The sequence below is a fragment of the Callorhinus ursinus genome, unplaced genomic scaffold (assembly GCF_003265705.2).
Source record: "Callorhinus ursinus isolate GAN/ISIS: 27379988/994484 unplaced genomic scaffold, GSC_fseal_2.0 scaffold8, whole genome shotgun sequence".
NCBI classification, from domain to species: Eukaryota; Metazoa; Chordata; class Mammalia; order Carnivora; family Otariidae; genus Callorhinus; species Callorhinus ursinus.
Window position 1 is genome coordinate 236309 of NW_027397070.1, and position 23130 is coordinate 259438.

General features: G+C 37.7%; 1 protein-coding gene across 11 annotated transcripts in view; it reads right to left on the reverse strand.

The window, feature by feature from the left end:
- Positions 1-23130, reverse strand: part of HNRNPC (heterogeneous nuclear ribonucleoprotein C) — a 61957-nt gene that overhangs the window by 34359 nt on the left and 4468 nt on the right. For 5 of the 11 annotated variants that reach the window (XM_073894928.1, XM_073894927.1, XM_073894925.1 and 2 more), the window contains 2 exons: positions 22433-22951; positions 817-1094 (listed from right to left, as the gene is read on the reverse strand). In XM_073894928.1, the coding sequence (XP_073751029.1) occupies positions 817-1057 (241 nt within the window). In that variant the 5' untranslated portion in view covers positions 1058-1094; positions 22433-22951. Of the gene's footprint in view, positions 1-816; positions 1095-2755; positions 2776-21715; positions 22394-22432; positions 22952-23130 lie in introns of those variants that run through there. The other 6 variants (XM_025870386.2, XM_025870387.2, XM_025870391.2 and 3 more) reach the window with 6 other exon arrangements.

Consider the following 23130-nt stretch of genomic DNA (forward strand, 5'->3'; position numbering starts at 1 on the left):
TATAAGCTATATAAAATTAACTATGATTCTGACAGCAAATCAGAACTGATTTGCAACTGATACGTAGGTAGAAGACTATTCAAGGAGATGAAATTCTACAATCAGGAACATACTTATGTTAGCTCTAAGTCCTATGTAATGAGATCTTCTAAAGATTAGAATATAAACATCTGAGCAGAGATCAGATCTCATCTTTCAAACATTTGAACATGGTAGATCAGGAGACCCCTTATTGGGGAAACTTAACAGCTAAAACAAAACCAGTTTGTACTGCTAATGCTAAAACATATGCAACAGTTAAGTAGCTTTCATTGAGTGTAACATGCTAAACTTTTATTAGAAGCTTCTCATGAATCATCCTAATTAATCCAAATTCTTGGTAACACCGAAGTACTATTACCTCAGGTTAAGAACAGAAATAGACTTACGTACTCTACCTCCATTTTAAGATGAGAAGGCTCAGCCAAATTATGTAGACTGCCTAACACAGAGTTGTGCCAAGCAATCTGACTCCACAGCCCATGAGTGACTAAGCTATATTGTCTTTGCCATTTTACTGTCAGCGGGAGGACAGCTATTTATGGAGCAACTGTACCTGACGTATTATCATTCCTATCCTCCTGACCTTACTCAAGACCAGCAACTCGTTATCCAGTTTCTGCTACACAAAAAGGAATAAAATCCTTATTTAGCCAATTATACCTATAACCTAACATTTTTTTACTTAGCTAAATGGAGAGAGAGAAAAACAAGCATGAGCAGGACAACCTTGTATCTCAATTAACAGTCAATGAAGAAATTCAACCCAGATCTTACCTAAAACCTGGCCAGCAATCATTCTGCCATCCTCTCCTGCCACAGCAGCCCGGGCATTTCTCTCATTAACATACTGAACGAAGGCAAAGCCCTTATGGACAGAGCAACCAACAATTTTGCCGTATTTTGAGAAGATTGCCTCCACATCAGATTTCTTCACCACAAGAGTATTGAGATTCCCAATGAATACACGGGAGTTCATGGAGCGAGGATCTGTCTTGTTGGTAACATTGCTGGCCATTTTCTTTGATGATAAGGTTCCTCACAAGGCCGAAAAACTAGAAGGAAAAAAAAATGCATTCAGGTGGGGAAAAAAAGATAAAATCAAAATACTCGATAAAACTTTCTACTCTTTATTTTGAACCACTGTGACGGACTAGAGTGTCAGTCAACATATAAAGGGCTCTCACAGCAGCAAGTACATTACTATTTTAGAGCGAGAGCTCCTGAATATATGCATCCTTATACAAATTCAGCTCCATCTTCCCTAGTCTACTCCAGCAGTGCTAGACTACCATTTCACGGGCCAGTGGGTGGGGAAGACTACTAGCAACACAATTAAGGACATTATTCATTTCAAGTGAGCCCTCTCTGTTCTAAAGTCCTCAAGCAATTTAGAACCCCTTAAGCTCTCTACCACCTTTTCATTATATTTTTAACCTTCCCTGTCATACTAACCTAACCATTCTCTGCCATATATCAAGAATTCCACCTTCTTACACATTGCTATTATTAAAATGAGGCTCACCTATTCCAAATTCTGCCCACAAACCATTCTTTAGCTCAATTTGTTCTACAGACACTCTCCCCCCCTCAAGTATAAACTTTATTATACTAAGGCAATATATACACCCAAATCATTCACTCTGGAAATATTTATTTCTGGTACATTAATTGATTTATAATATGCCAGAGATACCTTAAGTAACAATACCATCATATTACAGAATGCAATGACTCTTGACCTACTTTTTATGTGATAATCTACAAAATACAGCTAGGATATTTGTTAATACTAGATGGTGATGATGATAAAACTAGCAGGTAAAACACTGCATGAATCAAAGAGGACCAGGAGAACTAAGAAGAGTACAACTTTCCTCAGACTGTTTCCAAAACAAAAAATCATTTTCTATGTATATGAAGGTTCAATCATAATTACATGAAGATTCATGATACTATCATCTTTTAGGTCTTTTTCAAGTGGAAACATTTTGACATTCTTTGAGTTTTTTTATCTGCTGCTCCTTCCCACTCCAACTACCAAAACTAAACAGGGTTTAAAGATAGGCCCGCATTCTTAAGATTTATTTCCCATTCATCCCTTTGACACTCAAATCAGATACCAGTGTCTAGTATGTTATCTTTCCAATCCCCAAAAGAATGACAAAGTAGTTCATGGATTATGTAAAAATATCTTCTATATACATATATATGTGACAAAAGAGGTAGCATAACATCATTTATACAGATACTTATATTCTGATCCTTAAAACACCTACTCATTTCACAACTAGTACCTAGATTTTTTAAAGCTGTTAACAACTGCTTTTCCCTCCTACCCTTTCTAAAATTCAAGTAATTGTCTTTACTTGATTTTGGTTTCTGAATTATAGCTTTATAAACAATAGTTCTTAATTTTTTTAGACTAAGCAATAAAAATTTACCAAACAGTAGCACAGAGTCACCAACACTCTTTCAACTCTAAGTATGAGTCCCAGAAAGCATCTTTAGAATGCCAAAAAAAAAAAGCAGTGAAAGGCCTAACTGGTTTCAAATATTACTTGCTGGTTATTAAGGTATACTATTATTTTAAGTGGGGAGAACTTAAGCCAGTTTTCTATGAATATTTTCACCAAAAATAAACATATTCTACATATTACAGTAAATAATAGTATGAAGTATAGGAAAAATCTTCCTAGGATGAATTAGCAATTACCTTAGGGGAAAAAGGATGGTTCTACATGACATCAGGAAACTGAACAAGAGTGTAAAACACCAGACAATAACGTCCTCTTCAAATATACTCCTTGGAACCACAGAACGGAAATCGATTTAGATGACTATTTTCTCACTTTTTACAAAGATGGTACATAGCTAGTACCAATCTAGAAGTAGACAATTCATTACATATGAAGAATGCCTTAGGATAGTAAGGATTAATACCCATGGAACTCCATTTGGAAAGGCTGGTAAAGAAACATCCAGATACACAAGTAAAAAGGTGCTAACAATGGTTGCCATCTCTGAATTTAAGTACATAATTTAATCTGTTTTCTCCAATTCTATGTGGTTACTAAATTTGCTACAGGAATCATGAATTGTTAACAGAAAAATAATACTGACCTCAACCTCAAAAGCTTGGCTGAAGTCAATGGAATAGCTTTCAATGCCCATACTTAATCTAAGGATTTAATCACGATCTGAGCAACAGTAAAAACAAGTGCCCACAAAGGACCATTAATCCTGCTCCAAAGAACACATCTTCTAAAGAATTACTACAAATTTGAACTTTTCCCTGAACATTTATTATCTGTTAAGTACTAGGTACCAAGGCTACCTCAGAGGAAAAATAGGGAGAGACAGGAGTCCTCTGAGTTTACACACTAATGATACCACTGTTAAAAGTTTTATTGAACAGGGAACATATTTCCCAAATTTTACAAATAACCAAATGAGCTTAGGTCACATTTCACCTTACCTCTGATCATTAAGGTACCTTACCCATGAAATCTCTGCTGGGGGGAGGTGTAAAATGGTCAGTATCCTAAATGCAAAGAAACTATTGTGGGCCGGGGAAACCCCTGGGTTTCCTAGAAGAAAATAGCAACAGCAAAGTTTTTGAACCTTTCTGAATCCCCACCTAAAAGCAACTAGATAGTAAGCTTGAGTGTCAAGGAACCCCAATGGTACTCGTAAAAACATCCTAAGATGCCAGAGCAGCTTAGTCTCTAAAATCTCAAAACTCAGAACCCCACGTGCAGCATTCCATTCTTAAAACCTTTCCAACCCCCAAGAGTTAATTATTCTAACTTTATAGTAATCACTTTAATTTTACTTGTGTGAGGGAGCAAGCGCATGAGCAGGGGGAGGGGCTGAGCAGGGAGAGAGATGAGGAACGCGATTCCAGGACCCTGAGATCATGACCTGAGCCCAAGCCAGACACTTCACCGACTGAGCCACCCAGGCACCCCTTTTATGGCTCCTTTTAGGTAAGTTTCCCTTCCATCCCTTTAAATTCGAATTTATTCTTTCAAGAATACAGGGTACTTGACCTGAAGTTTCCCAGTCTGGATTTTCCACAATTTCATACTCTTAGTACAATTCCACATATTCTGTTTTTTCCTGAAATTGGAATCTGGGACCAAAGACTTGATCAGATCCACGTGTGAATCTTCTGGAAGACTATATAAATGACGGGCGCCTGGGTGGCTCAGATGGTTGGGCGTCTGCCTTCGGCTCAGGTCATGATCCCGGGGTCATGGGATTGAGCCCCGCATCGGGCTCCTGGCTCAGCAAGGAGCCTGCTTCTCCCTCTGCCTCTCTCCCTGCTCATGCTTTCTCTCTTTGCATCTGTGTCTCAAATGAATAAATAAAATCTTAAAAAAACAAACTATATAAATGACATTGTCTTTTTGTAGTTATTAATGCTTAAATTGTACATCTTAAATATTATAATATCTTAGGTTTATCTCTAATCTATTACTTAGAACAAGTTTCTCTTGCATGTTGGTTAACAGTTTGCCTGTGCCCTCTATTATTTCTAGAGTCGGTTCTAAGTTGGTTTTGCTGGGTATAAAATTTAGCATTGCATTTTCTTTCTTTAAATATGTTATTATTCTATTTACTTCCAAACTGTTAAAGTGCCTGTCACAGGGTCATTCCAAATTGTAAACCTTGCTGGCAAAATTGTTTTTACAGGCTTTAGTAGTTTACAGGGTTTTTGCTTTTTGCTCAACGGAGTCTTTTCTCCCTCTCTCCCTCTGCCTCTCCCCCTGCTCGAGCTCTCTCAAATAAATCCTTAAAAAAATTTACAAGTAGGGGCGCCTGGGTGGCTCAGTTGGTTGAGCGACTGCCTTCGGCTCAGGTCATGATCCTGGAGTCCTGGGATCGAGTCCCACATCAGGCTTCCTGCTCAGCAGGGAGTCTGCTTCTCCCTCTGACCCTCTTCCCTCTTGTGCTTTCTCTCTCTCATTCTCTCTCAAATAAATAAAATCTTAAAAAAAAATTTACAAGTAAAAAAATAAAAATAAAGTTTCAGAAGAAAACGGATTAACTTTTGCTTTTTACCTTACCTCTGTAGTGTATTACAGTCTACATGCATTTTTAATTTTTAACAACCTGGTATTCTAATTACCAACAATTGTAGTCTTTAGAATAATCTGCTAATCACTTTAGGGGCACCTGGTTTCCTCAGTCAGAACATGTGATTCTTAATCTCAGGGTTGTAAGAGATTACTATATAAAAAAATAAAACTGCTAATCACTTAATGTGGGAATTACGATTAAATGTTTAGTCAAAGGGTGCCTGGGTGGCTCAGATGGTTGAGTGTCTGACTCTTGGTTTCAGCTTGGGTCATGATCTTGGGGTTGTGGGATTTAGTCCCTCGTTGGAGTCTGTGCTTGGTGGGGAGTATGCTTGGGATTCTCTTCCCATCTCCCTGTGCCCGCCCCCACACCCTGTGCATGCATAATCAAGCTGTCTCCAAAATAGATAAATAAATCTTTAAATAAATGTTTAAGGCAAAAGCAGTATAACACTTGTTCAGTAACAGGAAACATATACAAACTATTCACATAAAAATCATACTTAGGAAAGAGCAAGACTCTGCTTTTGGTTAATCCTTATCACCTACAGTTCTTCATAAGTCCAGTTTCTCAAACCAGTTTATGAATTCCACCACCAGAAGTTTCTGGCACGTTCTAAACACTCAATATTTCCTCACAGACAAAATTAGTCCAGTCATATCCTTTTAAGTTTTCTCAGAGAAAACATTTTTTCAAGTTTTTTTTTAAAGATTTTATTTATTTGACAGAGACATAGTGAGAGAGGGAACACAAGCAGGGGGAGTGGGAGAGGGAGAAGCAGGCTTCCTGCAGAGCAGAGAGCCCAATGTGGGCGAGCCCCAGGACTCTGGGATCATGACCTGAGCCGAAGGCAGACGCTTAACAACTGAGCCACCCAGGCGCCCCCATTTTTTCAAGTTTTAATGTTAATTCCAGTTAGTTAATATTAGTTCCAGGTGTTAACAGAAAAATCATTTTTTAAGGACGTTTATGTATTATGTACGTAAGTAATCTCTACACCCAATGTGGGACCTGAACTCATCCCAGAGATCAAGAGTTGCCTTTTCTTCCAACTGAGCCCTAAATTTTAAGTCAAATTCATTCTTCTTGTACACAGAATAAAAAGTCTCTTTCCTAAAATTGCTCTCAATAAAGAGAAAAATCAAGAGAGATTTCTGGGGCACCTGGGTGGCTCAGTTGGTTAAGCTTCAGACTCTTTAATTTCAGCTCAGGTCATGATCTCAGGGTCGTGGGATCCAACATTTGGGCTCCACGCTGGGTGTCCGTCTGCTTAAAATTGTCTCCCTCTCTCACTGCCCCTCCCCAACTCATTGTCTCTCTCTAAAAAGAAAAAAAAAAGAGGGTATATTTCTGAAATGATTATCTTCCTGGATACTGTGCATCTGTTTAATTCACTACCGATGATTAAGTGGATCTGGTTTCCAGCAAAGCAGAATTTAAACACAATACAATGGAATGAAATGAACATTTTCCTAATGGTTATTTGGGTAGTAGCACTCAAAACTGTAGTCCATGGGTGCATATGAATACAGGTGCTTGTATACTATGTATTTTACATTTACATATACATGTATTTTCATCCCATTTTTTTTTAAACATGGGGCATGAACTCATGACCCTGACATCAAGACCTGAACTGAGCTCAATAGTTAGATGCTTAACTGACTGTGCCACCCAGGTGCCCCTCATCCCATGATTTTTATCATCAAAGAATCACTAAGGCATGTCGTATCTCGTGGGCAGTCTGCTTCTCCCTCTCCCTCTGCTCCCTTTTGTTCTCTCTCCTGCTCTGCTCTCTCGATCTTAGATAAATAAAAAAAAACAAACCAAGAGATTTTAGTAGCAGTGTGAAGGACAAGAAATGCTTAACATTTGTGGATATATTCAGGTGCCCCTGAATTTAAGTTACTTTAAAAATTAACTGAGGGACGCCTGGGTGGCTCAGTCTGTTAAAAGTGTCTGCCTTCAGCTCGGTCATGTTCCCAGCGTCCTGCTCAGCGGGGAGCCTGTTTTTCCCTCTGCCTGCTACTCCCCTGCTCTTCATTTTCTGACAAATAGAAGAGGAATGTTTCTATTTCCACTCCTGCCATTCCAATTACATCTTAAAACCAGTCAATAAAATCTACATCTGGTAACAATGTCAAACCAGTCAAAATTTTTAACTGTTCATTCTGAAGCTCGTGTTATTCTGATTCTTTGCCCTGTTGAGACAAACCTATCTTGGATTTGCAATCTAGGTAAAAGTTTGGTAAATGTTTGTAACAACTACCCCATTTAAGTTAGCATTAAATCTTTCCGCTGGGAAGAGGTGCAGTAGGTGGGAGAGGCAGACTGCACAATCTGATTATTATGAGAGGTACAGGATTCAAATAGTCTAAAACAGGTTATGATGGTGTTGAATTTTGTTAGGTGCGGGGCCAAGTTCAATTTATAACTGAAATCAAGCCTTTAGCTCCCCTTCCTTTATTTGCAGGGCAGTATAACTCCACCTGTAGTGGAAACTGATTGGAAAGACAAATACTTGGCAAAAACAGTGCCACTTATTCAGACTGTGTTCAGTATTGTATTTAGGCACATTTACTACAAACAAAAAAGCCCATCAGAGAAAATAGGTAACAAGCCACAAAAGATTTCAGCCAAATCCTCTCCCTGTTCACCTTATTCACCTAGGCTACTCAGTTATACTTACTCATATCACATTATGTTAGCCCCCCCCCAAAATCAAATACAGCATCTGTATGGCTTATGAAATGTCAAATCATAGTAACTAGGGAACAAGGGAAATAACTTGCCTCAGACAAGAAAATTCAGAACCCTACCTTAAAATTTTCATTACTTCCCCTGAACTAGCCTATACACTCAATTTGAATTAGATGCAACTACCATTATGACTATTTCCCATCTTTCTGTGAATATAAAAAGCAAAATATCACTAGATGGCAGCAACGAGTTGGCAATTTTATAAAAAGATGACTAAATCTAGAGTCCAAGGTTTTCTATTTCGCAGTGCCTTTCTTTCACAACATGTCAAAGTTTCTCAGTACCTTTTGGATACTATAAACTTCCCCTTCTACTTAGGGCATCATCATCTGCACTCAAACAAACTGAAGTTCCTATTTTGCCCATTTAGGTTACACATTACTCTATCTGGCCCTCCTTTGTTCTTTGCCTATGTGTCTTTATTGCACTCATCAATTATTTCCCTCTGGCTAAAAGGAACTGTCCATGTGCCTGCAAAAAGAACAGTATACTGCTCCATCCCCAAAACTTATTATACATCAAAACACAGATATGATATCAAGGTCAAGACTACTAGCATGAGAAAATAGAGTATCATGGTACTTTCAGAACATTTTCAGGACACAAAAAGCTAAGTTGGCCATTTTTATTTTCTAAGTAGGTTCCACACCCAGGGTAGAGCCCAACACAGGTTTTGAATTCATGACCCCGAGATCAAGACCTGAGGTGAGATCAAGAGTGAGATGCTTAGCCAACTGAGCCAGGTGCTGGTGATTTTTTTGATAAGCTATTCTAACTGCTTTGCCTAAGAATTAAAACTAAGAGAATACTCGAGATACTACAAATTACAGAGAGAAATAGGTAATTCAATAAATGGTAGCACACAGCTATTAAAAACCAAAAAAATCCTCGAAAAACATAACTCAGTATACCAAAATAGATGGATCAAAATGTAAATGTAAAAAACTACATATGCAGTTGTCAAAACCTAAATAGAACAGAAAACATCCAACAGTCCCAACAAATATGAACAGGAAAAGGGGCAGGAAATGCAAAAAAGTAAATCATAAACATGAAAAAGTTAAGAATTAATTCAGACAGGGGCGCCTGGGTGGCTCAGTTGTTAAGGGTCTGCCTCCGGCTCAGGTCCTGATCCCAGGGTCCTGGGATCGAGCCCTGCATTGGGCACCCTGCTCGGCAGGAAGCCTGCTTCTCCCTCTCCCTCTGCTTGTGTTCCTTCTCTGTCAAAATCTTAAAAAAAAAATTAATTCAACTGTCGATATATGCTAGTATCATTGGGGAAAAGCTTGTTGGGCAGAAAAAGATTTGCAGGATCTCAAAGTATTACCCAAAAGAACACTGATTATAAAAGGGGAAAAATGTACCTTTACAATGGAAACATAAATGCCACCACTTAAACCAGCTGATCTGACATGCCTCTTAGTGTGACAAAATTAAAACACACATCACCTATGCAATATTCTTGGTAAAGTATTTGAACCTGCACATAGGGAAACAATTTCAAGTTTGTAGAGACATTATACAACAATATTAACTGGTTGGGACTCCTCAAACACACATACATACATACAACGTAGAGGCCTTTTCTAGATTAAGAAAGCCAATGTGTGAACCTTGACACGGAATTGCGAACAACTTTTTGGTGACAGGGAATTTTATTATGGACTGTATACAAGAGAATATTATATTGAATCAGTGTTAATTTTCACTGGCTTGATAATTATTTGTGATATAGATTATCTTTATTCTTAGAGGAGATGCAGGCATGTTCAAGTTCCTAAGTGAAGTATCATGCCTAAAACTTTAACATCATTCAGGAAGGAAAAAAATAACAAAATAAAACACCACAGATAGCTGAGAGCAAACATAGCAATCTACACAGCAGCTACCAGAACAAGGCTGGAAAACGGATGGTGTATCTTACATACCTAATATTACCGGTTCCAAAGTTTTTTAAAGCTTTTATTATAGCAAACGGAAAAAAGATACATACCAGGTCACACGCTTTAGCAGTTGCCAGAAAATAGCAAAATTACATTTTTTGTCGTATTTTCTAATATAAAAATCATCCAATGGGGTGAAAATACATGGCACTACCATGGCTATAACTAAGTAAACCAGTACTTTTCTGTAGGTTCCTATGAAAATTCTTAAAAAGTGCCAAGCGATGGGCAGGCCTACATACTTGCATTAATTAAGCAGTTGGCAATGTTAAATTTCAGGTCATCCTATGTTTGGAATTGAAGGAGAAAACTGAACATCTATTAAGTTCTAAAAATCCCTGTTAACAAAAACCATTACATAACCACTTAACAAAAACATTGTAGAAATCTACATGAAAAATGTTTACAATACAAAGACTCTAAAACTACATTTGGTAATGATTCCATTTTGCTAAAAATGTATCACAAAAAATATAGGTATACAGGTACACCTATAGCTGTAAGAAATGAACCAAAAAACCAAAATACTAAGTGGTTAACATATTGTTTTATATACATATTTCCTTCAAGTTTTCCTTAATAAGCATTTTTATTATAAAAGATTGTTCCTGTCAAAGTATAAACGTATGACAAATTTTAAAATCAAGGTCTTCTAGAAAATATTCCCAGAATCTCAAAGAGGGAAAAACTAAATCATGTAGTTCAACTGCCCCACAGTTCTTGAGGATGTTAAAATCCCCTTACAACATCCTTGCTAATAATCTAGCCTCCTGAGAACTGCCACCAAAGTCAAGGAATTCACGATATTCAATTCTAAAACTTGATTGGCTTTTAACTAATTTCTTCCTTTAGTTCCATCCCTCCTTTAATGTCCATTCATTAGCCTTAAATTTTTCTTTAATGTAAATCATCTTATTCAAACTGTTCCCTATCCTCACCATCTTTTACAAAAATAAAAAATGGTGCCTTGTAACAAATACAATTTAATCTGTCAATGTCCCTTTGAACACAGTAACAATCCAAATTTGGTTGCCCTTTCAAGAATGGAACACACGGGGCACCTGGGTGGCTCAGTCATTAAGCGTCTGCCTTCAGCTCAGGTCATGATCCCAGGGTCTGGGGATAGAGCCCCGCATCGGCATCGGACTCCCTGCTCAGCGGGAAGCCTGCTTCTCCCTCTCCCACTCCCCCTGCTTGTGTTTCCTCTCTCACTGTCAGATAAACAAAATCTTAAAAAAAAAAAAAAAAAAGAATGGAACACACTCTGGATGCTGTCCAATGCTACTGTTTCTGGTAACTTTTGCATTGTCAACACATGCAGAATTCACTAGGTAAACCCCCTAATTCTTACATTTATTAATATAATGCTAACTTACTGTATTGGGACAACTACTTCGTTGGGTTTCTTTACATCTAGTATAGAGCTTTACATTTCAAATACCATTTCATCCCCCTACATACAGTTCACTGTCCCTATAGTTCCAGCATGAAGCTTCAGATTTTGATTTTGTTAAGTATTAACAATCTCTTACAATTATATATATTTTTTTAAAGATTTTTTTTTTTATTTGACAGAGAAAGAGAGAGACAGTGAGAGAAGGAACACAAGCAGGGGGAGTGGGGAGAGAGAGAAGCAGGCTTCCCGCTGAGCAGGGAGCCCGATGCGGGGCTCGATCCCAGAACCTTGGGATCATGACCTGAGCTGAAGGCAGACGCCTAACAACTGAGCCCACCCAGGCGCCCCTACAATTATATATTCTTCACTGATTTGTTCACCATACTGAGGAGTCTTACCCTTATCATTTTAAAAAGTATATTAACACAATTTTCCTTCAACAGCAAAAATTTTTTTCATGTTATATACTAGTTTTAAAACAGTGACAACCAACAAAGTCAGTCCCAACTATCTTTTTGCATATTTTCTGTATACTGAAAAGTCCTACCCTGGTTTAGTTTCTGAGCAGGACCCAGGTTAATAACTCAAAAAAATTGCAGAACAAAATTTAGGTAAAGCCTATTATAAAACAAAAAAAATTTAAACCACAAAGGAAGATACAAAAATACCTATCCCCACAAATTCAAGCCATATCCACCATGACCAACTTCGCTTAAAATAGTGACTCAAGAGAACTTCCTAAACATAAAAATTCAACACATCCCATTAAAATACAAAAAAACTAAAAAAAACCCGATGTCTGCAATACACATTTGTTCACAAGTTCTTAGTAATGTATACAAAAATGCATGAAAATAATAATACAACCTAATGATTAAGAGCTCTGAGACTTTGGGATGAGACAGACTTTTTTCAATTTTGAACTCAACCCCTCTGAACAGTGTACACTACCCTTTGGGAAGCCAATTCCTTCAAAAACCAGATTCAACTGCAAAATGAGTATCATTGACAGTGTTAGTCTCATAGGTGAGATATGAGGCATAAACGAAGTACATGGTGCCTGGCACATAGCAAGTATTGCCACTGCAGCTGCTGCTATTACTACATCATTTACTATTATTGGCAAATACCAACAAAAAAATGGGGCAAGGACGCAAACAGGTTATTAGCAGATAATACTAAAGGTCCATGGAGATTTTTAAAAAAAATTCAGCACCACTATAACAGAAATATAAATTAAACCAATTATCATACTTCACTTCCCAAACAAGGAGAAACATTTTTAAAAGTCATTTTAATCTATTATTTCTATGAATTAGTACCTCATTTTCACAGGACAATTAGGACTTTAATCAAAAGCCTTGACCCTGTGAATGTTCTTCGACTCAATCTCACTTTTGAGAACTCATTTTAAGGAAACAAGGATGTCAACATTTAGAAAAGTAGGTGTGTGACTATATGGGACTGGCTAAATGAACTTCAGTGCATCAATCCAACTGAATACAAGCAGCAACAATTATTTAAAAATAACAATGTACTGGGATGCATGGGTGGCTCAATCGCTCAATCGTTAAGCGTCTGCCTTCGATGGAGCCCCACATCAGGCTCCCTGCTCCACAGGGAGTCGGCTTCTCCCTCTCCCACTCCCCCTGCTTGTGTTCCCTCTCTCGCTGTTTCTAATAAAATCTTTTAAAAAGCAAATAAATAAATAAAAATGACAATGTATTGACACTGAGAGATGTTCAAGATGGCAAGGAGCATACACAGTACACAGCTGACCCCTGAACAACACAGGGAGCTAGGGGCACCAACCTCCCCACTGTGCAGTCAAAAATAAACCCACATGTAACTTGACTCCCCAGAAACTGTTGACTGGAAGCCTTCCAGTAAGTTAACACATATTTTGTATATGTATTATATACTGCATTCTTGCAATAAACACAAATATTAAAATCATATGGAAAATATACATACAGTACTGTGTATTTTTAAAAACCCACATAAGTGGACTCATACAGTTCAAACCCGTGTTGAGTCAACTGTACAAGTTATCTAAATCAATAGACATCTCAGGATGTAATAGTACTCTTTCCTCAACAACCATACTGCTTTCATAATTTTTTCATTTTGCAAAGATAGCTTAATGCTACCTTGAGATTTAATGATTGTGATACACAGCTTGGCCAAAATCAGTAAAGATTTCTATAACCCCCTAAACAGAAGTTGTAAAGGTTAAGTGCTTCCCTCCCACAAGAGCAATTCAAAACTATATAAAATCAAGAAAATGGGCATCCCCAGATCAAATTTTTCAATGGGTATTGTGTTTCATAAATTGGGAGTCTCTCATTGGTAGTCCCACCAAATACACTTCTCTCTAGTCTCAACCTTCATAATCAACTGTGCCATTATTAAATGGTATTCGTCTGCTCAGAGTATTACATGAGACTTAAAAGGGGGGAGAGGGGGCCCTGGCTGCCTGGGTTGGTAGAGCATATGACTCTTGATCTTGGGGGTTGTGGGTTCAAGCCCCATGCTGTGCACAGAGATTACCTAAAAATTAAAAAAAAACAAAAAACAAAAAAAAACAAATCAAGATCAAAATGGGGGGGCACACGCCTGGGTGGCTCAGATGGTTGTCTCCCTTTGGCTCAGGTCATGACCCCAGAGTCCTGGGATCGAGCTCTCCATCAAGCTCTGCATTACATCAGGCTTCCTCTCCCTCTGCAGCTCCCTCTGCTTGTGCTCTCTCAAAAAATCTTAAAAAAAAAAAAAAAAAAGAAAACCCCAGCATTTCAGAAGCCTATGTAATTATTTTAAAGATTTTATTTGACAAAGACACAGTGAGAGAGGGAACACAAGCAGAGGGGTGGGAGAGGGAGAAGCAGGCTTCCCGCAGAGCAGGGAGCCCGACGTGGGGCTGGATCCCAGGACCCCAACCTGAGCCAAAGGCAGATGCCCAATGACTGAGCCACCCAGGCGCCCCAGCCTATCATATTCTTTTTTTTTAAGATTTTATTTATTTATTTGAGAGAGAGAGAATGAGAGACAGAGAGCATGAGAGGGAAGAGGGTCAGAGGGAGAAGCAGACCCCCCGCTGAGCGGGGAGCCTGACGTGGGACTCGATCCCGGGACTCCAGGATCATGACCTGAGCCGAAGGCAGTCGCTTAACCAACTGAGCCACCCAGGCACCCCCAGCCTATGACAAACATCTATTTACTTTGGGAACATTTTAAGCCATTCAAAAAAAAAGAGGTTCCCAAATCTACACGTATCAAACAAGCATTAGAAATTAATTTAAGGGGCACCTGGGGTGGCTCAGTTGGTTAAGCGGCTGCCTTAGCCTCAGGTCATGATCTTGGGAGTCCCAGGATGGCACCCCACCTCAAGCTCCCTGCTCCGTGGGGAGTCTGCTTTTCTCTCTCCCTCTGCCCCTCCCCCGACTTGTGTTCTCACTCTCAAATATATAAAATCTTTAAAAAAAAAAATGTAAAGGAGTGCTATTAACAGGAAAAGAATTACGATCAACATTTCAAAATTACTTCAGTAAGGTCAATACATTTCGAATGGGAACTAAAACATCTAGAACATATGCAATATATAAAAATAAGAAAAAATACAAGAAGGCCTTATAATTTCTAGTATAACACTGAAGTTTTTTGAATGAGAACACACGGTTTAATTTGTATAAACCCGTGGTTAGAACACTATCTTTATACTTGAGATTCATGCTTTACATTTTAGGGGTCTGTCTTAAATAAGGAATTTCCTTTAAATGGTTTAGCAAATAACACTGAAAGAAAATGGAACCATAGCAATCTAGGTGGAAGGTATACAGAAAATTATACTGTTGTATGTTTGAATATTTTAAAATATTGGGGAAATGGAGAATATGTTCTCAATTATTATAATCAGATCTACATTGACCTGCAAAATTATGTTTTTAAAATATCACTCTCTTCAGCTACCACATACCACCAAGAAATAATTATAGAGTGGTCACATTTTATCAGATATGATTTGCCTAAAAGCTCTGATAATTCAAAATACATTTCAGGATGGCATTTATTTCTATTACTAACTTAAGTGGTATCACCATTTACCCAGTCTACCTATTTGAAATTACTTGATTCTTAATCCTATTTGTAATTTGGTGAGTCATTATAGATCAAATCTTACACATAAAATGGTTTATTTTTTACATTGCATTATTTTCAAATTTACATAAAATGGAGCCATACCATGATCCTCAACTTCCCCCCCAAACACCAAAAACTCTTGCCAGAAAGCCCATCAAAATTTCTAAATCACGAGCAAGCAATAAAAAGGACTGCAAGTGGTCTAGACCAGTTTCTCTTTACCCATCACAGTTCTAGGACAAAGCATGAAATTGTGTATTTCTATGAAGCTTCCAGATGATGATGATGATGATGATGATGATGATGTTGTTGCTGCTGGAGCAAAGACCATATTCTGAATAGCAAAGGTCAACGATACTTACTGACAGAAGATCCAATTTTTACTTATCTTTAAATTATCTTTGAGTTCCAACAAAATGTACTTTAAAAAAAGTCCACCATGGGGACGTGTTTGAAAAATTAGCATTTTTCACAGAATTTACCAATACTATGTTTTGTTGTGTTACACCCCAGTGGGACCTGGGGAAGCACACAGCTGTCAAATCAAATGTATTAGTATTTCTGCAATCATATGCATAATCATAGTCACTTAATTTAACAGACTATAAATGATCTCATGTCAACTGAGGTCAGGCTGTCACCAAACTGTCAAACTATTGAAAAAATTTTCCATAAATTTTTAAATTTCTGAATTGTAAATAAAAGATCTTTGACCAGTAGAGGAAAATTATTGTATAAAGAAATTATTTTTAATAAGGAAATCCAACTTAAATTTACAACATTCTCCATCACTCAGACCTAAATAGCTAGAACATAGAATTATACCTAAATCTGCAAATTAACAGTAAAATATAGAGGAATCCCATCTTTTGTTACCCTGAGCTCAATTTTATCACGAATGAGAACAAACATGCCAAGATTCTCTCAACTTAAAAAACAAACAAAACTTATCTCTAAGAACTTCTCAAAGTCCAGAAAGGACTAAGCAAAAGTCAATCATCCTTGTTAATACTCCCACAAAAATAAAACACAATTGGGGAATGCCTTTCTCAGTCCCCACAGTATTTTAGGGTCTTAAATATGTGTGACAATGACTGCATTTTTAAGTCCTTACCGTTCAGAAATAGATACTGATAAATATCTACAGATAAAATATATAAAGGATTTACTTCAAAATAACATGAAGCAGAGAGGGTAGATACAGGTACAGATGAAACAAGATTACCCAAAGACTGTTAAAGCTGGACAAGTTCATGGAGATTATACTCCTCTGGCAAATTTTCCACAAAAATGAAAACAGCACCAAATATATACATACACAGATCTAGAAGTAAAATAATTAAGGGTATTTACAAAATTTTATTTGTCAAGACTGTTCAATTATGTATACAAGGGAAAAATGGGAAAAACATTAAGGGCCGAAAACAGAGTTCTATTTAAGTAAAATATTACACAAGTATGCTATGTATGTAGCTATTTAAATTTTCAGATTTCTACTAACTTTGTTATTATGTTCACATGAAGTAAAAAATTTTTCTGTACTTGAATGTGCTGTATGTTTTGAAAAACCTATATATGCATACTCACGAGAGAATAACTTTAAAAAAAAGATAAAGTCCTTCCAAATTTTGTCTACAACCCTATCACAGGAAACACAATAGCCTATGCTCTCAAATGAAAACTTGTTTCATTCCACCACAGCCAGACCTATTTTAAAGCTGTTTTTCAACTTAACTATAAAACTGCTTACTAAACCCCTAGTACATAGGCTGTAGCCATTTACACCCAGCCACAGGAAAGTTGAAGCGGATCTACCTAAGTTTTGTCTTACTTAAATGAGAAAATACCGTGTTGCTCATTATTACTCTTCAAGCACACAGTGACTTTCCTTCCAACCCTAACAATGTTGTTATACCTGTATCGTTCAAGGTATTTCCCTATACCTTTACACAGATAATAAACTTCTGTAATATGTGCGATGGTGAAATGTGCTCGAGTACCCAGTAGGGAGGGGGAAGCTTGCAGGGCTGAGTGAGGGAAACCATCAGTGAGGCCATGACTTTTAAGAACCTAAATGAAATGAGCAACCAAGTAATCTTAGGAATGTCTTGAGGAAGAAAATTCCAAGAAAAGGTTGATAGGACCATCTGGCATTCAAGACTCAGTAAGGAGGCAATGCGGCTAGAGCAGAATACACTAAGTACATTATTAAGGGAGGAGGAGCACAACATGTAGGGTATTAAATCACGCTGAATTTTTAAACTTTAATGTTGAAAATAGGAAGCTATTGATTTTCAAGCAGCAACTCCTTCAGGCAATACATTTTTCAAACATTACATTTGAGTAGGACCAATCTAGCTACCACACACTGGTGGGGACGGGCAAAAGAAACCTAAACCTATTCCAGTAATGCGCAAGAGACGATTACAGCTTGAAACTAGACCAAGCCATGGCAGTGTGGTCAATACTTGTAATTTAAAGGAAGCGCTGACAGGATACTCCACAAGGCCAAAGGTGAGGTCTAAGAAAAAAGACAAGGATGGCTAACCAAGTCTGACCTATATGACATAAAAACTGGAGTTTCATTAACCAAAACAGGCAACACTGGTTTGAGAGACTAGCAGGAGCCCAGTTTGGGACTTTTAAATTGGTAATAGTTAACATTCAAGGAGTCGTCAGCTAGGTAACTAGACACACTGGCATGTCATTCAAAAAGTCCAGGCTGGTGATGCAAGCGTGGGAATCTCATTAACTTATAGATGGTATACAAAATCATCTGATTGAATGAAATGACCCAGGGAATGTGAGTAAAGAAGAGAAGTGAAGGAATGAACACAGAGTACTCCAACAGAGCAGAAGAAAAGCCAGATACAGAACAAAAACCTAAAACTATATAAAAAATATTTCAAGGAGGAAAGTGGCTCAACTGGTTAAATCACACCAACTGGTCAAGTGTGATGAGGACTACAAGACGACCGCTGGATTTGGCAATACACCACTCTGGGATGTGTATTTTTTTAAAACCACAAATGCAATTATTTCAACTAAAACTTTTAGGTTAAAGTGTGTTTAGTTCCCTGAAGTACGATCACATCCAAACATTTCATAAAATTATACCACAAAGCTACCTCTATCTAATTTATTACCTTGGAGTCTTCATCATGTCATTTAAAGTGGTAAGAATAAACAAGGGGCGCCTGGGGGGCTCAATCGTTAAGCGTCTGCCTTCTGCTAGGGTCATGATCCAGGGTCCTGGGATCGAGCCCCGCATCAGGCTCCCTGGTCCGTGGGAGGCCTACTTCTCCCTCTCATTCCCCCTGCTTGTGTTCCCTGTGTTTTTGTCAAATAAATAAATAAAATCTTAAAAAAAAAAGAATTAAACAAAATATATTAATGATGGTATTTAGTTGGAAACTCTTTAAAAAAAGAGAAGTCCGAAGCAGTTTTTTGGGGGGAGAGGGGGTAACTTTAGCCCAATTCAAGATTTTTCAAAATATTTCATTACGTCAAGTAAAGATCAATCAATCTAGTATGATTAAGAGTTGAAATCTGTAGGCTTAACGGCCTGGGTTGAATCCATGTGCCACCATTTATTAGGTATGTCTAACTGAGCAAATTTTTAAAACTGTGTTTCAATATTCTCATCTCCAAAATACTAATGATAATACACAAAGTTTATGATGATTAAAAAAGTTCCAAGAACATTAACAATGATGGACATATTCACAGTAAGGTGTCCAGATTACTTCCAAAAGGAAAAAATTGAGGGTCTACTTCATTTTTCCTTTCAAATAGAGAAGTGATCAGTAGTTTCCTAGAGTCTGATCAACCTGTCCTCTTCAAACTAATTACATCTGCTCATTAAATACACACACAAAAAACTCATTTGAAACAACTGGGCAAGTATCCCCAGGCCTAGGATTACTACTTTTTTCCGAGAGATTAAAAGACAGTGACCTACTCTGATAGGTCTAATATAGCGTCCTCCTCGACCTTTGTCCTCATTACTAACATTCCCCAGACAATAGCCAGAAGGAAATTCCAAAGTTAATAGGATCTCAGCATTCTCCAAGGTCCTTCTAGATTCCCTTTGTTCCCAAGACAACCTAGGTATTAAGATCCTACAAGGGCCTGTATACCATGCCTGCTAATTGCTTATCTTTCCAACTTTGTCTCTTATTCTATGCATTCTTGGTGACTATTCTCCAGTAGTATTTTTTGCTCTGAAGTCAAGATTTCCCTCCATTACCTGTGCTTTCAGGTAGGATAATCCACTTCTAGATAATTTCAACATCAATTCAACGTCACTTCACTGGAAGCACCCTACCACCTCCATATTCTAAATTCGGTTCCCTTTCTATATAATCTTACTCTCTTCTTTCCCTTCTAGATTATATAGTGCTCTTTGTCACTCAATTTCTCCCCTCAATGCTCTGTCCAAAAGGACAGGGAACAGTATGTTTTGTTCATCCCTATGCCCCAGCCTGGTGATTTTCAGAATAAGCACTCAAAATTTGTCTAATGAATAAGCATCTCTACTTGAATGTTCCATGTGCGCCTCAAAAAACCCATTGCTTAAATTGCTTTCTCCTTTTCTTACCCTAATCTGCTCCCTTCATCTATCCTGGGAGTCACGCTGAAATCTCTTGCTCATTATCACAGCAACCATTAATCAAATCCTTCTAAATTTATCAGCTCCTCTAGTCCCAATACCATTGCTTTTGACCAGGCCAGCTTATTTTTCTGTGTATTTTACTATCTTCCTCAGCACCTACCTCCAATCTCATTCTCCTCTAAGCCATTTCCACATCATCAGAATGACATTTCCAAAATGAAAATCTGATCTCACTCCCTGGTTTAGAACCTTTCAATAGCTCATCAGTAGTTTTTGGATAAAATACAAACTCCTTAGCATGGCATTAAAATTTTTATAATCTGGCCTTAATTCTAAGGTTCATTTCAGTTCCCTTTCCCTTAGAAGCATTTCCTGCCCTTTAAAGAGTCAATCAGGTACTCATTTTTACATGCTTCTATAGGTTCTATGTTTACCCTCTGATCACATGATGACATTGTCTCGTTCATCTGTCTCCCTCAAGGTTCCAAGTCCCTGAAAAACTACCATACCTTTTTGTGTCTCCCCAAACCAGAACATGACCCACAAGAATTTGTAGAATTAACAAGGACGGACTGATAGTGAACAGCAGCCACACAATGACAGATGAGTAACAGGTAAAAATAGCTTTCATGTAACAGAGGACATTATACTTGGACCTACAAAAGAAAATTTTCCATTCCTCTTCCAGATAACCTCAGGACATTTTTATATAACTTTCTCCCATTCTGTTTTCCTTTGAGGATGCCTTCAGTGTTGTTTTATTCTTTTAGTACAAATAAGTAGTATGTGATTTATCCTAGTAACACACAGCATTGAACATGCCTTTAAAAAATCATTTTCTTCCTTAAGTTCAAAATCTACAGCAACTCTAAAGTGAGTTATCAAAATATTCCACTGCAGTCAGTAAAATATTATAGGTTGTGGGGTGCCTAAGTGGCACAGTCGGTTGGGCATCCAACTCTTGGTTTTGGCTCAGGTTGTGGGATCAAGCCCTGCACTCAAGTGTGGAGTCTGCTTGGACTCTCTCCCCCTCTACCCCCACCTTCTAAAATGAACAAATCTTTAAAATACTTCAGGTTGCTAAAATTCTTAATTCTTTAGGTACTCATTCCTTCCCTATTACTATTGGGAACGCATTAGATTCCCCAACATTTGCTGGGCCACAAGTCATCACTGAAAAAGAGATCAACCCTACACCTTTCCTGATTTGGATACAGGTTCCTGCTTTTTGAGATTAAAAATCTACCTATCCTTTAAAACAAGCAAAAAAACCTCCCAGTGAGATAGCATTTAATATTACAGCATGTTTCCTGTGATTTGATTCATGTTAAATTTCAGTAACAACAGTCTAACTGGAGTACAATCAAAAACTATGGTCACAAACCCAAGGAAGATTATTCTGAATGACAAAATTTTTACTAATTTGCAATAATCTAAGAATAAACCCATCTAATATGTCCTTGTCTTGCTATTTAAAACTAACCATTTTCATTCTGAAGTATATGTAAACCTCAGCTGCTCCTTCCTATTATCAGAAATTCTCAGTCAGCCCAAGTTAGTTACAACCTCATAATTCCATTAGCTTATAAAAAACTGAGCTGGCATCCTTTGGGAAACATCTTGAGATACACAAAAATCTTAACCCAAACATTTCCAGAAGCTATCACCTACACTGTATCAACTAGACTTAAATGGGTGTTATTTCCTAGTCTTTGCAATGAAACCAAGTGGACCTCACACCTCTTACCATCACCCAGGAAGGGTGTGCATCTGTTCCGAAGGCCCCCCTGGCTCCAGGTCATCCTGGCTGCTGCTGTTCCAGGCTGGGCATCCATGTTGCTGCAGCTTGTGGTTTGTGAGGGGTAGTAGTGTACAGGAAAAGCAGGATGGGATTTCAAGGGAAACAGGAAGAAAATGGCTTTCTGGGAAAATGCCATCACCATCATAGGTGTTAAGTAGTACCACACACATTTTATTGCAGCACAGTTTAAAAATTTAACAAATGAAAGATTAAAAATAAAAAAAACAAAAATAAAAAATAAAAAATACAGACGTCCAGAGATGCTCTTAAACAGTTAAGTTAAAGATCAGGAAAAATAAGGTCACAGACTTAACAGCCAGTAAAATTCTTTCGAGCGTGGGGAAGGGGATGAGGGCAAGGGTGGGGTTGGGAGAGAAAAGGTTTATGTGATCAATCCACTTAAAAATGCTAATGCCTTCACCTTCTCTCCCAAGATGCAAAACTCCAAAGTCAGTCAGGAGGCCGGAGAAATTCTTATGAACATTCAGAAAAACTCGATTTTAATCCGGTTAAAAATCATCAGTGTCATTATCATCATCATCATCACCATCATTAAGTATAATAATAATAAATAATAATAGTAACTAGTAACAACAATAAAAAGGAAATCAGCGGAAAGTCAGGAAAAATGTAAAAAAAAAATTGGAATAACTTACTGTAGCTGAAGATCAAAAAAATCTCACTGTAAAAAAACAAAAATAAAAATAGCCCAGATTAGAAAAACGGGAGGTGCAAAAATGTCAAGTCAGTAAAGTTCATTTCTTTTCTTTTTCCAAAAGCAGTTTCCACAAAAACCGCAAGGGTAAAGTTCTCAGTAGCAGACAAGCAAAGCCCTTTCCACATCATCAATCAATCTTAAAAATACACGAGGAAGTAGAGAGGTCAGTTTATGAGAGGCTAAAAGGCTCCTCCTCCTCTAACCCAACTGCTGCAGAAAAAATAGAATAGAAATTTTAAAAATTACATCTTAAATCCAAGTCCCGTTTTTGGAAACAGTTAAAAAAAAAACACCTGTAAATTTGCCGTAGTGCACACCAAGTTGCATCATTATGTTTAAAATCTCTTTATAAAATCAATTTTGGAATGGGAATGTGTGTGTTCTGGAAGGGTGGGGAAGGGAGGTTAAAAATCAAAGCTGAGCTCCAGTGAGTAGGGATGGGGTTCGCCTTGCTGCCCTGTGAAAGGAGAAGGGACAGATTGAGTCAGAGTTCCTCAGAAATGTTGTGCCCTAAACCCCCAAGACAGAAACATCTGTCCATTGCATGTAACACATTTTGGTAAAGCATAACATTACACTGGGAAGGGAGAGCCTCTACAGAACCATCACCTCTACCAGTGACTGTCTTCACAATTC